This window comes from Puntigrus tetrazona, chromosome 2 (assembly GCF_018831695.1).
Source record: "Puntigrus tetrazona isolate hp1 chromosome 2, ASM1883169v1, whole genome shotgun sequence".
In the NCBI taxonomy this organism is placed as follows: domain Eukaryota; kingdom Metazoa; phylum Chordata; class Actinopteri; order Cypriniformes; family Cyprinidae; genus Puntigrus; species Puntigrus tetrazona.
Window position 1 is genome coordinate 9,562,258 of NC_056700.1, and position 15,664 is coordinate 9,577,921.

Genomic DNA, 15,664 nt, shown 5'->3' on the forward strand with positions numbered 1-15,664 from the left:
AATAACTAACACATATTAAAGAAATATTATACTCGATATGAAAATGATCCCTTTTGCAGCCTCGTTTTTTAACTCGTATGACTTTCTTCTGTGAAGCAAAAATATATTTCTATTATTTTTAGGGTTTATTTATTAGTCTATTGAATTACATTTTTAAAGCGACATGTTTGGCATTTCTTATTTTAGTTCAATTTTAAACTCTTCCTTGTTGCACAAGGAAAGTAGATTGGGACTAGGCAAAATAAACATACTAAAAATGTATCTGAAATACATTTATTTGATATTAATATTGCAAATACGTTTATATATTTTTGAGATGTTAGTATACTAAACTGGTATGCAACTGGTGCAAGACGTATATTATTCAGAGATACAATACTCATCAATACTGAAATTATTTCAATGAATTAAATGTATAATTTGTATCAGTTAATGTATAAATGTATAATGTATAAATCAGTTAGTCTCAAGCAATATGTCAGTAAATATGTTAATAGGTTAATGAGTTTCAGGGACAATTTTATATATTATTTCTATTTACACACACACACACACACACACACACACATATATATATATATATATATATATATATATATATATATATATATATATATATATATATACAATTTTTTTATATGACAGAATTATTTTTCTGTCCCTTTTTTTTTTTGATGAATAAGCACAGTTTTTTTGGTCACTCAAACTACAAAACTCATGGTACAGTTATGTGGGGAAAAAAATAAAAATAAAATAAATCAGATTAAAGCTGATCCTTTAATACAGTGAGCTTCATTTGATTCTGTGCCTTGGCGACTTACAGCACAGCAAACTGTCTGATAACAGACGTCTGGTGTGAGCTTTTTTTTTTTTTTTTTTTTTTTTTTTTTTTCAGAGCAGTGAGGATTGTGTGCAAATGTATTTTTAGGCATATTCTCCTTTTCCCTATGTGCCTGTGTGTGAGAGAGCTGGAGCTTGTCATGTCTGTCAGTGGAGGAACTGTGCCGCCATTGGTCGATTCCCACGCATTCAATCAGAGCTGTGGCTTGTGTCACACACATTCACGCACACTAACACACATACATGCACTCAGAGGAAGAAACGAGACCTTCGCTGTTAAACCAGCCGACCTCAAAGCTCCATCACTGACGGTAAGTATCTCCAAATTCCAAACTTTTCTATTGATGTCTATGGACTGGGCTGTCTCTGGACCGAGAGATGAGTCGCTATCCACCTGCATCTGGTGAGAAATATTTGTACGCATCTGTAACAGAGTTTAAAATGGGGTCAGATTTACGCTTAAGAGTTTTGGCAGTGTTGTGTATTGTGGTGGGAAGGTCTTAAGGAGAAAAGACAGGGAGGAGAAGAAGACGATGCCTTTTTTTGGTGGAACATTTTCAATTTGTTGGAGTGTATTCACGCTGCTTTTCAGTCAACCGTGTGGGATGGCAACTACAGAACCACTGAAAACGTGGGCAAAAAAAAACAAAAAAAAACATGCAGAGCCTGAGCCGGTAACACAGGCAGCAAACAGACAGAATATCCTTCACCAAACTTACTGCCTTTATTTTTATCATAATCGTTCTGCAAGCAGATTGCACTGCATATTCTGGAATAAAGCTTTGCCTCATTCCCTAACACATCCAAAGATGATTTCAGTTTATTTGCAAGATCCACCGGATCTTTACATTTCCTAAATTTACAATCAGATCAGCCGATGTGGATATTAATAAGCATGTATTGTCAAAATACAAAATGTTCTACCTTGCTGTAACAACCTTGGCTTTATTTTAAAAAGACATGTAAACATGTATATGAGGTATTACACAATAAATAATGTTCGCATCACAGCTGACATCACTAGAACAGATGTGGCAGGTGAGTAATACAGATTTCCGAGTTATTCCTGGAAAACTTGATGATACACCAGGACTGCTTTGGCTTAGAGTCTTAAGCCCTTGTTATTATTAATGGAGGATATGTTTTGTCTTTTCAAAAATCAATTAATTAGTCGATCAATCTATCAACGTAGGCCTACTACTGCGTATCTATTTTTCCAAAACCAAATGTAAGGATTAGAGTTGGGGGGAAAAAAGCCTCAGAGGCTTTACGAGCATAAAAGTGGATTTGTTCAGAGAGATTTTTTTAATTTTGTAAAAAAGCACTTATATTGACGCTTTTAGTGACATTTTTAAATAAAACACCGACACGGCCAACGCATTCAGCTGGAAGTAAATCACAAAGCGATCGAGCTGTATCAACAAATCATAAAACTTTTATTTTAATAAATACGTACGCTACATAAATAGGTGAATTCGTTGCTGTAGTCGCGTGTTTCCCGGATGAGCGGTCGTTTGTACCGCGTTGGGAACCAATCAGAATCGAGCATTTAGACCAGCAATAAAGCGTATAATTATATATACACGCGTTGGGGTGATGTTGCACAGCGAGAGTGACCTTGGTCGGAATTATGTACTGTATGTACAAAATCGCGTGGGCAAAGCCAAGCGTTCGATATTCGGTTGAGAAAGTGTGGGCGCCCAGAGGGACAGAGCAGCTCTGCAGCTCAGCGCAACCGGTGCTGGCGGGGCTCAGACGTTCAGTCGCGACCGTTTCAGTCAATATCCATTTTATCTGCTCTGATTCACCTCCGACAATCGCTGAAGGATCGATAGGTCCGAACGGGAGTTTGTCGCGAGCTTGATTCTCCCTCTTCGAGTTCAACCATATGAATTACTCTCGACGCGTCGCCATTTGGTTACTCGCTTTATCTGCGCAAATTACACAGGCATGCGCGTATTGCGGTAGATTGGAGATGATATCCGTTTGGCTCCTGTTTTTAAAGCTGCTGGTAGGTATGAAAATGCTGAAGCTTTGTGCATCTGTTGCATCCCTATCTGTTTGGGCGAACGCCTGCATGCGCGAGGCGCGAAGAGGGGACGATGCAGGAATTCGGTGTGCTGCGTTTACTGTTGTGTGCAGTGTATTTAAAAAGAGTTGCGATGCTGCGTTGTCTCCATCCGACATTTCGTGATTGTTTGGTAATGCATTTTATGAGCTTGCAGTGTCAGTGCTGCAGTGATGCAAAAAAAAAAACACAGATTGTTTCACTAATCGTCACTTCAGTATCATTTACATGAGAAAAGTTGGAAATAGAGGGATAATTCGCCTTCACATTAAAAGCAAACCCATATTGCGTTCTGTGGAAAACAAAAAGTGGTGTTAGGCATCAGTCACCATTCACTTTTATTGAACAGGGAAAAGATGCATACAAAGTGAATGGTGACTGTTAAGTCTTTAACGTATCTTCTTCTTTTTTTGGTGAACTATCCCTTTAACTTAACAGTCACACTTATTGGATGATATCTGATGACATCATGCTCTGCAGAATTTCACCTCTGGCAAAGTGGATGTAATGTTCAGACATCAGAAATGTATTTTCCAAAACAGGCAGGATGGGTCTGAGGTTAATGGTGGTCACTGCACCAGCATGCTTGCATAAAAGAACATCACAACCGCTCGATGTGAGCAATAGATTTGTTTCTCTGTCCCTCACTGGATAAACTCAGGCTGATAGCCATAATAAACCTACGGCACGGCACTTTGATAAGGTTGGCTCTGACTAGTGAGCTGCTTCTACATGGCTCATAAACAGGACAGCCTCCTCAGATCCAGCATGTTGCCAAGCAACCACTACTTTTCAGGAAGAAAAATGCAAAACAGACTCTGAAATCATATCATGCCAATAAATTATGACTATGACAGTATCATATGAAATGGTATTATGAGCATGCCATTAGCTTTATATTTGAGTGAAAACACTGAAGCAGAACAGAGCAGGGGATGTCAAACTGCTAAGTGATAAATGATAAAACAAATTCTAAAGTTAATTCTTGTAAGTAACTAAATGCAGTCATTAATCAGATTTTGGATTAATATTTTGGATGAATAACTTATAAGAACAAAGTGTACCTCCTCACTTTGTTTACACAAAGTTTTGTGATCACAGCTTGTGATCTGTTTTTATATATATATATATATATATATATATATATATATATATATATATATATATATAGTAGGTATTTTCATACTGTTCCTGGAGTTCTCCCTTATTAAACCCAAATGAATTTAAACAAATTGAACCCAGAACTCAGCTTATTGTAATTTGTATTTTAAATTAGCTACTTAAATCAGGGGTAAAATATCAGAATTCTGTGTTCTAGAATATTTGTGGCTCGGCATTTCTTTGAGGCTTCTAAAACATACATTAATGTAGATTATCAGCCCACTTTGAGATTGCAGGCTGTTAGAAACCACTTTTCATGGTTATTTGCTATCAAAGAGGTCCACCCACTTCTATCTCACAGCATGAATACAAGAATAGCTTGATCACTGGCACTGTGCATTTCCACTAGAAACAGCACAAGGCTGCTTCTTCTAACTCAGCATTGTCTATATGAATTGCACCCAAAACTTTTTCAGAAGCAAAGACAAAAATTGCTGGTCTTTGACATGCTCAATGATTTTAATATTCCTAAGCTTGGTGTTCCTTCAATTCTAAACAGTTCTTTTCGATGTAACTTCCATAGAGAGCCACAGCTGGTGTGCGAAGGTCAAATGGAAGTGAACTAAATGACAGCAAAAGCACCTCTGTAAATCAGCAACAAAAAGAGCAGGAAGACCTCTCTGAAACAGTCACCATGGAGACCAGCCAGCTTTCAGAAATGGCTGATCTAACAGACTGTAAAATGGATCCTGGGTTTACAGATGACCAGACATGCCAATTCACTGAGGAGGAGGAGGAGGTGAATAAATGTTTTGTCACATATTTCTCAGAGTGCCTGGATACCAAACAGAGCAACCCACAAGAAGACCTGGAAGGGCAAGAAAACAAAGCCATAACTAATGAATGTGATAGCTCAGGTGAATCTGATGGAAGCAGAGACTCTCAGGAAGGCATTATGGTCAAGGTCAATGAACAAAATGACCCAGACAGCAGAGAATCTTTGGCCTTTGAGTCTAATGAAGACTCTCTCATGAATGACAAAGCAGAAGAAGAAATGGAAGTCAACAACATGCATGATGCCCAGGAGGAAGAACATGATGTACCTGATGAGGGGGTGGAAGCACAAGACAATTCTATTCTGGAAGCACAAGAAGAATCTGTGCTGGAAGCACAAGAAGAAACTGAGCTCAAAGAACGAGAAGAATTTGTTCTGGAAGCACAAGAAGAAGCTGAACTGCATGAACGAGAAGAATCTGTGCTGGAAATACAAGAAGAATCTATGCTGGAAGAAAGAGATGAATCTTTGTTGGAAGCAAAAGAAATATCTGTGCTGGAGCAGCAAACGAATGAGCTGGTGATTTCTGAACTCCCAGCTGAATCTTTTCTGGATATGGACCGAGATGACCTAAGTGACTGTCTGCTTGTGGAGATGGCCATCATTTCATCAGACAGTGATGCTGAGGAGCCATGGAGGTCTTTAGCTCCATCAGCTGTTGATAAAGAGATTGAAGAGAACTGTAATCTCTTGGGTATGAATGCAGCAGAGGTAGAGTCAGAAGACCAAGCAAGGCAAGAGGACAATGAGGCGATTGATAGCAATACTGAACTTGAAGATGAAAATCTGGCATTGAACATTATTGAAAGTGAGATTCTAGAACAACCAGAGTGTCCCACCGAATGTGAGCTACAAGATGTTTCTTTGGACTCCTCTGCCCATTACTGTAGTTTAACAAAGATTGCAGAGGATGAGGAAGAGCTCGGTAAAACCTCAAAGCACAACCTTCAGCGCCTGTCTTGTTCAACTTCAGAGCTTGACAAGAAGTTGCCAAAAGACTTTTGCGTGGTTCAGGAAATAAAGAGCGAGAATGTCAGCACGGAGCATCTGGATTTCAGGGTGGCTCGCAAGCAGTGGCAGAAGATGGAAGAGCAAACAAAGGGTCTGGTGCACCGGCCAGTGACGAGGCAGGCATCTTGCCAAGGTGGACATAGCTTCATGTATACACCTGTCCGCAACATTGATCGCCCCAGAAGAGACCCTGACGTTGAGAGTCTTGGTCTGGGAGATTACCAGTGCACACAGTTCAGCCCCTGTTCAGAGGACTCAGGTCTAGATGACACAAGCTTCAGGTCTCCTTATGATGAGCCAGAAACTCCAGTGGAGAGGGAGATCCGTGAAGCTCTCGAGCGAGAGGAGAATTTCAGACGAGAAAGGGCAATGGCAAAGATGTCTGCTGGTGACACTATGCAAGTTAAACCCAGACCTGGTGTCCTTCACCACAGCAGGTCAGAGCCTGGAGAGAAAGGACGGATGTTTGACACTCCAGAGGACAGATGCAGATCTCAGAGGTCTCCTAGTGCAAGAACTCCAACTTTGTCCGTCACCACTTCTTCTGGAAGAAATCCCACATACCATGAAATGACCGCCAATAATGTCATTATACTTGAGCCAGATTCGTACCCCTCCAGCCCACGGAGCCGAGGAAAAGGTGGGAAGCTTTCTCCAGGGACGAGCAGCTTCCAAGAATGGTCATCAGACATAAATAATGTCATTATCCTGGAGACATCAAATCTCATCATTCGAAGTGCCTCTGAATTCTGCCTGAGCTCTGCATGTCAAGAAACACAAGAGAGTACCTTTCAAAACAACCCCTTTTTCAAACTGCGCTCCCACAGCACCCAGTCTCTGGTGGATCAGGAGATCAAACTGGTGAGGCAAAGAGAAGAGGAGCTTAGAAGGCAGAGAGCACAACTATATGTAAAGGAGAGATATGACACAGTCCTCGTGTCCCCCAACCAACTGCAGAATTTCACTTATGAGAAAACAGGTACTACTTTTAGCAACCATTAGAGCATGGGGTGTCCAAACTTGGTCTTGGAAGGTCTCTATCCAGCAGAGTTTAGCTCCAAGCTGCCTGGAAGATTCCAGTATGCCTAGCAAGAACTAGATTAGCTGGTTCAAGTGTGTTTAATTGGGATTGGAGCAGAACAGTGGGACTTTCAGGAGCAGAATTGGACACCCCTGCATTAGATAATGTTCTTCACTGATGTCATTACATATACACTGCCCTCCAAAAGTATTGAAATACCTCTGGCAAAGTGTGGTTTGGGATATATATCAGCATAAATCCTTACCATTTTTGGTGCAAATACTGTACATTAAAGTAACTTGACATTACTATTGAAGACCAGCAATAATTCATTTTGGTTACACGTTAAAGGCAATATATACATGTAAAAGTTGAGCTACTATGGGAGGAACTGGACCGTGATGTCCGTAAGAAGTGTCCAACCAGTGTGAATCATCTTTGGGAGGCTTGGAGTAATATATCAAGTCAATGTTTGAATAAACTGACAACCAGATTATGCAGAGCTGTAATAGCTGCTAATTGTGGAAATTTTGATTAAAAAAAAATTTAAGCACTTTTTTATGTATAAACTATTTATGTAATAAAGTATGTTTTCATAGTTTGTTTTGTCCCTTATCAGTGCAGAATGATCACAAATTAAAAAGCAATCATTCCGATATTGTCCAAAACTCCACTGTTTCTAAATGTTTCCAAACTTTTGGAGGACATTGTAGATGTAGTTCAGTATATGTCCTTTCTTTTATTTGGACACTCTGCAGGAGAAGTGCCAGCAAAATCCAAGTCATCCCCCTCATCTCCATCAAAGACGCGCAAAATGGATCGCACCGCTTTGTCCTGCGACCACAAGGTACATTGAATTTAGGCATGCTTGATTAAAAAAATTCAGATTTTTGAACTGTACATATTTTTCTGTTTGTCCTCTCATGTATCATATATAACTGTCATGAATTCCATTGCAGTGTATATTTCTGTTTTTCATTTGCACATGTTTGACATCTCATTGATCTGTGCCCATTTCACCTTGAAACTGGAAACTGCATGCAGTTTTACAGGTGAAGCTTTCTCCTTTAGTTCCCTGAGGCACCTTTCCCTCGAGTCAGACGGAAAAGTGCCCTGGCCCAGAGATGGGAAGCAGGTATCTTTGCCAATCATCAGCAGCAAGACTGAGTGATTTGCCTAAATGAAGCATCGAAGCACAAATCAAGTTTCTATTACATTATAAGCATGTGCAAATAGTTTTAGAGTAAAACATTCATTAATAATACAAACCTGGAACTTCATAGGTGAGTAAAAATATTCACAACTGATGTCATACCTTTTTAAAATGTTTGAATGCTAGTATTTTCACTCCGAATTTTATCCTGGATACACTTTTATATTACTGCAGATGAAGAATTTATAACATAACGTATTCCTAAATTGCACTATGTACAAAAATGATGCCAAACATTGAAAAATGTATTATTCTAATTTATATTAACCATACAGTGAAGAGCAGAAGCAAATAAAAATACATTTATCTTTGATTTAATCTGAACAAAAGTGCAATTTAAGACAAGAGAAGGCCGCTTGGAATGTCTAACAAGAGTATATTGTGGATGTAGCTTCCAGAGGTGTTACAAGAAAAGTAGCTGGTTTCTGTACAATTACATTGTGAGCCTTTTAAATGTTTTATGCTTTGATTGTCTGGATATAATGTTGACATTTATTCTTCTGTGAAAATAATTTAAAAGATGTGTGAATTTTAATTCATAATATTCATGTTTGAAATGTCTTAATAGATACGTTTCTTCCTTGCAGGATGTTTTCAATGCAAAATACTGTTCAAACCTTGAATAAAATGAAACTGATGATGACTTGTCTTGCTCTATAAATAATTAGGTCTTCGTTCCAATTTCTGTAGTTCCATATGATTCATATGTTGGTTATATGTCCCCTATGGAGGCGAGTAGTGAGATACAGAATGCTGAGTTTCCGAGCACTAAAACAGCAAGGACAGCCACTCTAAACTTAGTATCCTGTGGAAGCAAAAATAATCTTTTGGTTAATCATTTGGTTAAGATGCTCAGAACATTATGTACATGCTTCATTCTGAGCCTTATTTCAAGAATTGATGGCAAGTTTTAGTTTTTGTGTGCATACTGCAACACCCAATTTCTGTTATGATTAACATTAAAGGTATTGAAGGAACAGTCAACCCCAAAAAAACTATATATATTTGCTCAGAATTCATTTCTACTGTATATAAGAAGATGTAGGTGAGTTTGTTGCTTTGTTAGAGGGTTTTGTTCAGTGAATGGGTGCCATCATAGTGAGCTTCCAATCAGCTGATAAAAACTTGAATCCACAGGTAATACACTCCAGTCCATTTCATTCATTTCTTGTGAACCGAGATGTGTATGTTTGTTAGAAACAGATATATCAATAAGACGTTTTAAGCTTCAAATTGTTGCTTTCTTATAAAATATGAGTGCTCTGTAACACTTTAGAATAGAGAACACTTTTTCACTATTAACTATGACTTTTTCCCTCAATATAAATTCCTAGTGTGCTGCTTAATAACAGTGAGGTAGTTGATGAATATGACAAATATGTTGGTGAATTCCTCTAGAAGACAACAGCGGATGGATGTTATTATGGATTATGGACTTATATATAATAATATGATTGGATTTCATTACAAATACAGCTTTTGCTTCTCAGGACAGAAATTGACATTTTTATGACAAGTCATTTTAATTGACAAATTAAACTTTAATTTACTAAATTTTAGACAACTTTTCATCTTTCCGTATACAGTCCCTTTGGTGTTTTCAACTCTGCTATTACGTTTGAGTAATAAGCGTAACTTACCCAATTTACATCCTCTGAAAAGTTTGAGAGAACTGGAATTTCATCTTCCTTTCCACTCCCTGTTGAAACAAGAGAAACATACATAAATATACAGATACATTATTTTGCCTCATTTCACTCTCATTTTAAATCTTTTAGCAATTTATGTCTGGACCACAGGCAGAGGGAACGTGACTCAATACTGTGTGCTACCAGCTAAATTAAGATGGGAACCAAAATCTTTAAAACAAATAAAAGTCAAATACATTTAAATGAGGTTAAAGGTTTTTCAAAATAATTAAATATGAGAATGATACAAACCTTTTCTAACAATACCATGCTTATGAAGTTTTAACACCAGCTTTAACACAATGGTCCAAACCACAAAAGCAGAGAGAACCCCTGTGGTCCAAGGATAAGGCAGCAATAGAGACTGTTGCCTCATTCCAAAAAACATGGACAACACTGAAATGATAATAATGATGATAATAATAATAATAATAATAATAATAATAGGGAAAAAAATAGTAAATTGATTTGAGATAAACTTTCTAAACAACAAAATTACAAACAGCAAATTCACCTGCTATAATTTCTGCAGCATTTCCAGCACCCCAGTGCATCCAGTTAAATATCCATCGCCTGAGAAAAAGAAATGATTGTCCTGTGTTGAGTTCTATCATCATGTTATTCAGTTTCAGATATGTAAGCAGGTTAAAACTACCAAGTAGCTTATTCAGGTTAACTGAGAAGTCATTACCGTGAGGAATCTGGAGCTGGTCTGAATGCTGCCATTACAGGCTGACAAAAAGCGAGAATCATAACAGTGCAGCCGAGGTATGGATGAGCACCAGCTCTCTGCACAGAACCGCTGTCGTTACAGTATCGTCATTTACAAAACTATTATTGTTCATTGAAATAAAGAGTAAAAATATTCAAAAAATGACATAAAATATTGACTAAAGTAATATTGAAACAGTATATAAAATATATTAAAATAACTGCATAAAACCTATATATAAACACATATTTTTCACAATTCAACACAGGCTACAATATTATAATACCACAGTGCAATAACAAACACTCTCTGATCCTGACATTGGTTTTAAATGAAACAGGGCCCCCCAATGGCAAGGAGCGAAACTGTGACATGTAATTTTTTTAATATTGCCAATGTTTTAAAAATCAATTACATTGTATTACAGAGCATATCATCATAGGCAGAAAACACAGGCTTTACTCACTGTGCTCCACTTTCCTCTGTAGACGAAAGGAAATACAAAGCCTACAGCGGTCAGCAAAACTGTAAGAGACATCAACATGCGATGCACCTGTGAAAAAAAATAAATTATGAAACAATATTAAACATGCAGAAAATTTGAGTTTTCGTAAGTTCGGAGTGCGTAAGCAACCGCAAAACCATATAGATGCTGGTTTCATAAATTTTATTGCAATAGAAGCATAAGTCTACATACCACACAAGTGCATACACACACTGTATAAAAGCGTACCTGAAACCATATCTTTTGCCCAAACAATGTCTGTTCTGGCCAGTCAGGTTTAAAATAGGCAGCCATTAATTTTCCAGTGCTTCCTGCTAGCATCCAGGCCATCAGCATTAGAGCTCCTGCATTTCAATTATATGTTTGATATTATATTTGCTCACAGTATTTTGTATTTCACGCAACTTTCTTGTAAAATGTAGTGGTTAATTGAATAACCAGTTTGTCAGTTATCCACACCAGCTACTGTACACTATTTAGAGGGGAAAGTGGTGAAATTTCAAGAATTGACCGATCCAGGGTTTGAGCATGCAACAATTCCACTTCCTGGCCATATATTAACCATTCAGGAGATTCTCAGTATCCTGCAGTAAACTTAATTACCATGATATTTCATGAGCAGTGGAGATCGAGATCCCGTCAGTATCTCAGGAGGGCCGGTAATGATCTGAGAATGGGATGATATCAGCGGCTGCCGCGTGTGTCTGTGGATCATACCTGCAGCACAACAATAAAACCCGTCATACTAATCATGCCATAAAAATACCATATTAAGTTCCTCCAGACAATTGCTGTGAACATTCAATACATCACCTGATCGAAGTGTTTAAAAAAATGGATTCATCCTTGTTTCCTTGTAATGGTTTAATTCCGGCTTTAGCAAGCTAGCTGCAGCTATTTTATTCCCCCTGCACTCATCGACCGGGTCATAAAATAAATGACAGGAAACAAGTACGGATTGCTCAGGCCTTCGCAGACACTTGTTAATCAGTAAAGTCAGAAATCCGGATCTGTGGAGTGACACGCAGTGGGGTGGCCGTAAAAACAAGGTTACATGTGACACTGTATCTGACGAGACGCCTAACCATTTGCCAAAGAAGGAGAAAGCCCTTTTGTAAAATGCTGAAGGATGCCATGACCAGAAAGACAATTGTTGCTGTAATTCAGCTTGCTTAGAAAGGCAATAATTTAAAGCCATTGCTTTAAACGCATGAGGCAGATCAGAACATTTAATCTACAGTAGCTGTTTGGTAACGCTTTATTTTAAGGTCTCTTAACTAGTTATATCAACTAGCTTATTAGCATGCAAATCACGAGACGATTAGCCATTTATTAGTGATAATTAAGTACATATTAATGTTTTACTTCGAATGACCTTATTCTACATCCCTAATCCTATCCAATACCTAAACTTAACAACTACCTAACTATTAATAAGCAGCAAATTAAGAATTTATCGAGGGAAAAGTCGTAGTTAATAATGAATATGTGTTGTCTATTCCAAAGCCTCATCATATTATTTAATATTTTGAACAATTTATATTTTCAGCTTTCGTTTTAGTCCCTTTATGCGATTTTGTCATTTTTATTTATATTCTTTTTTTTTATATTTCGATTCTATGTGGAAGAATACTGACTGACTAACTAACTGTGTACCAGCAACTGTTTGGCTACCAACAAATGATGAAAAGGTTTTCATTTTTTTTCATCTCTAAAATGATTTCTGTTAGTTTCTCAGTCAACACTGTCCATCGAATATTCATATTTTATTTTATCAAATTACAGTAACACTGTATGTCATTGATGCAGTGAAAAAGCTCACCATATTCTGCAGTCCCGTGCGCTACAAACAGGTAGTAACTGTTGTTAAGGCTGAACCGGACCGGATCCTGAGGAGCGTAGATGGACCTAGAGAACTTGCACTGAATGACCCCATCGGAAACTCTCCAGCCTACATCAGTCAGCACAGACTGCAAGGGAAGTGAATCATGCTGATTACATTTACGACCGCATAAAACTTAGAGGACACGCTGACATCTTTTTTTATAGGTCCTAAAATTAAGCTGTAACACAATGCAGTACTAAAGCAGCCAAAAAAGCACTGCAACCATAAAGTTCTCACCTTGGATGATACCTCTGGATACGTCCGGCCTGTTGTGTGTGCAGCCTCCACACTTACACGACCCTCGTCATTTATGCACAGGTACGCATCGTCATCTCCCTACCAATCATCAAGATCAAGAATATATCAATAATGCACTGAACGCTATTGTAGCACTGGAAAGTTTGCATTTGAGCACGCTCACCATCCACTGATCCTTGGACAGAGCAAAAGATACGTATCCCTGTGAAGGGCCGCTGAGCTCGAACGAAACTGTCTGGCCCAAAGTAGAATAAGAAAGGAAGAAGCAGTTTGTGTGCACCGAAGGGTTGCAGCTGACAGGGTCAGTGAGACAAGACTTCCACTTGCCGCATCCCTCTGAGGTGGACTGGGAGAGAATTCTTTCAATGAAAAGAGATGTAACGCCGCTTATAGAAGCCCATATGTTTGTATTTTGGAACTTACTGGCTGAGGCAGAATAGAAGTGCTTGCAGAGTTTGTAGACGTGATGGTGGTTGGTTGAGGTGGAGCGGGAGACATTGAGATGTGAGATATGACAGGACCAGGAAGCTTGTGCCAGAAAATATTGTAGTGAGCAAGAACTGTGGCACTTGATGTGGAATCAAAAAAATGATATAAACACAAACATCAGTTGTATTCAGTATGTATACTCTAAAAAATAAAAGTGCTTAAAAAGCTTCTTCACAGCGATGCCGTAGAAGAACAATTTTTGGTTCCGTTCAGTCAAAGGTTCTTTAAAAAAACCACCTCTTTCTTACCTTTTTATAATCTGTATGTTTTTCAGATGTCAAAGGTTCTTTATGGAACCATTTAGACAAAAAGGTTATTTTACGGCATCATGAAGCATATTTCATTTTAAGAGTGTATGGTTTATGAATATTTTCAGTATTTCATATAAAGACTGAAACGCACTTACAAAAACTGTACAGCGGGAGGAGCATTGGACGGAGCTTTCCAAATCACCCGAATTTCACTCTTTTTGGCATTACTGGTGTGACTAACAGCAGAACCCTTAGAAAGATAACACACTTTCTTTGTACAGAAACTCATCAACAGTAAAAGCATTAAAAAAAGCCACATTTCTCTTACAAAATAATCTGTGAACAAAATAATCCATGCCATTTGTAGTTTACATGATGATCAACTGCAGAATCACCAAATGATTTTTAGCACGACAGTACTCTGCTCATGTGTTATTGCAAATCAATACAGAACCAAAAATTCTCATATGCTACCATAGACTGCATTTAATTAATAGAATCTACAGTAAAAACAGTAATATTGTAAAATATAATTATAACACGTTTGATGAATAGAAAGTTCAAAAGAACAGCATTTACCTAAAAAAAAAGATTTAAAAAAATAAATACTTCATATAAATAATTTTTGCCGACAATTTAAATGTCTTTGCTCTCACTATTGATCAATTTTATGCATCCCTGCTGAATAAAATTCTGCTTACTGATGCTAACATGTTAAACGATATTGCAGGTTTTATATAAAAAGTGGCCTTTACTATACTTACCTCTATTCTGTTGCATGTCAAACGCTGAGAAATGTCAGGATCTACCAGCGTGAACGAGCCAATAGCTGGTGCATCAGGGTTCGTGGCATCTCGGGCCTGAATCAGAAAGCCCTTAAAGTGCTCACTTCCAAAAAGAGTGACTATGGAGATTGGAAGGGGTAATAAATAGAGGCAACTTGGAAAGCGATCGTCGTTCAACGATACTCAAGACATGTAAACTGGCAAAATTATAACGATGGGTTCATACATATAGGTTTTGTCCACCTCACCTCTTATATCGTCCCCTGGACTGAACTTACTGGCGTTCGCAGTCAGTGTGTATGGGCTGGCAGTAGTGTTGGGTTGGCTGTGATGTTCTGGCATCATGCTCTCACAAGATTTCTCCACCTTTCCATTTTTGTATCCGCTTATAGAGGTCAAACACAAAGTCCCAAGAATTGCCAGAGCAGTTTGTAGATTCCACATTTCCAGCAGAGGCAATGCTATCCTAATCTGCATATGATACGCTGAGAGAAGAAAAGCATGTGTACAAATATTGCCATTTTCCTAATGTTATATACACTTGCTTTTTACACACAAATATTTACTAATACATTTGCAAATTTTCCTTGAATTTTACAGTTCAGAATTAACATAGAATATGTTGGGTGTATTTCCACTTGTAATTCTATTAACTTTCCCTTAAGAAACAACAACAAACATCAGTAACATGTTCGGCTCGAAACTGCATGACAGTGACGATATACAGTATGTGTGTAGGCTAAATAAATATGTTGTAAAGAGTGAGTGCAGGTTTTAGAGACTGAAAAGTTAGTATTGCTCTTACCTTGTCAAAACCTTGTCTGCTCAGGTAACGCTGATAGATAATACATTTATGGTTTGAACATGAATGGGCGGGTCATGTCACGTTTTAGGACCTTCAGCCACAAGATGGAGACAAACTGAAGTAAATCCTTGGAGGTTAGACGTTTGTTTTGTTTATTTTTTATTTGCTTGTTTGTTTATACATAAAGTGACTTTAAT

The 15,664-nt window shown here is 37.9% G+C and overlaps 2 protein-coding genes across 6 annotated transcripts; one reads left to right on the top strand and one right to left on the bottom strand.

Annotated features, from left to right (window-relative positions):
• The first annotated feature begins 973 nt into the window (after positions 1-973).
• si:ch211-153l6.6 lies at positions 974-8,732 on the top strand. Of its 4 annotated transcripts, none has more exons than XM_043224901.1 (4): positions 974-1,151; positions 4,593-6,834; positions 7,635-7,723; positions 7,836-8,732. In XM_043224901.1, the coding sequence occupies exons 1-4, from the start codon at positions 981-983 to the stop codon at positions 7,878-7,880; spliced, it is 2,547 nt and encodes an 848-aa protein (XP_043080836.1). In that variant the 5' UTR covers positions 974-980; the 3' UTR covers positions 7,881-8,732. The 4 variants fall into 4 exon arrangements, with proteins under 4 accessions (XP_043080836.1, XP_043080845.1, XP_043080816.1 ...); XM_043224910.1 differs by having other exon boundaries at positions 7,921-8,732; XM_043224881.1 differs by having other exon boundaries at positions 7,948-8,732.
• Positions 8,334-15,492, bottom strand: frrs1a (ferric-chelate reductase 1a). 2 transcript variants are annotated; one of them, XM_043224923.1, is made up of 16 exons: positions 15,468-15,492; positions 14,911-15,147; positions 14,642-14,781; positions 14,033-14,127; positions 13,561-13,705; positions 13,301-13,483; positions 13,117-13,215; positions 12,817-12,964; positions 11,598-11,711; positions 11,223-11,338; positions 10,956-11,042; positions 10,469-10,566; positions 10,292-10,350; positions 10,030-10,173; positions 9,730-9,788; positions 8,334-8,894 (listed from the first exon to the last, which is right to left on the bottom strand). In XM_043224923.1, exons 2-16 carry the CDS (start codon positions 15,137-15,139, stop codon positions 8,802-8,804), a joined length of 1,809 nt encoding a protein of 602 aa, XP_043080858.1. In that variant the 5' UTR covers positions 15,140-15,147; positions 15,468-15,492; the 3' UTR covers positions 8,334-8,801. The 2 variants fall into 2 exon arrangements, with proteins under 2 accessions (XP_043080858.1, XP_043080866.1); XM_043224931.1 differs by lacking the exons at positions 8,334-8,894; positions 9,730-9,788 and having other exon boundaries at positions 10,036-10,173; positions 10,469-10,579.
• Between the last annotated feature and the right edge of the window lie 172 nt (positions 15,493-15,664).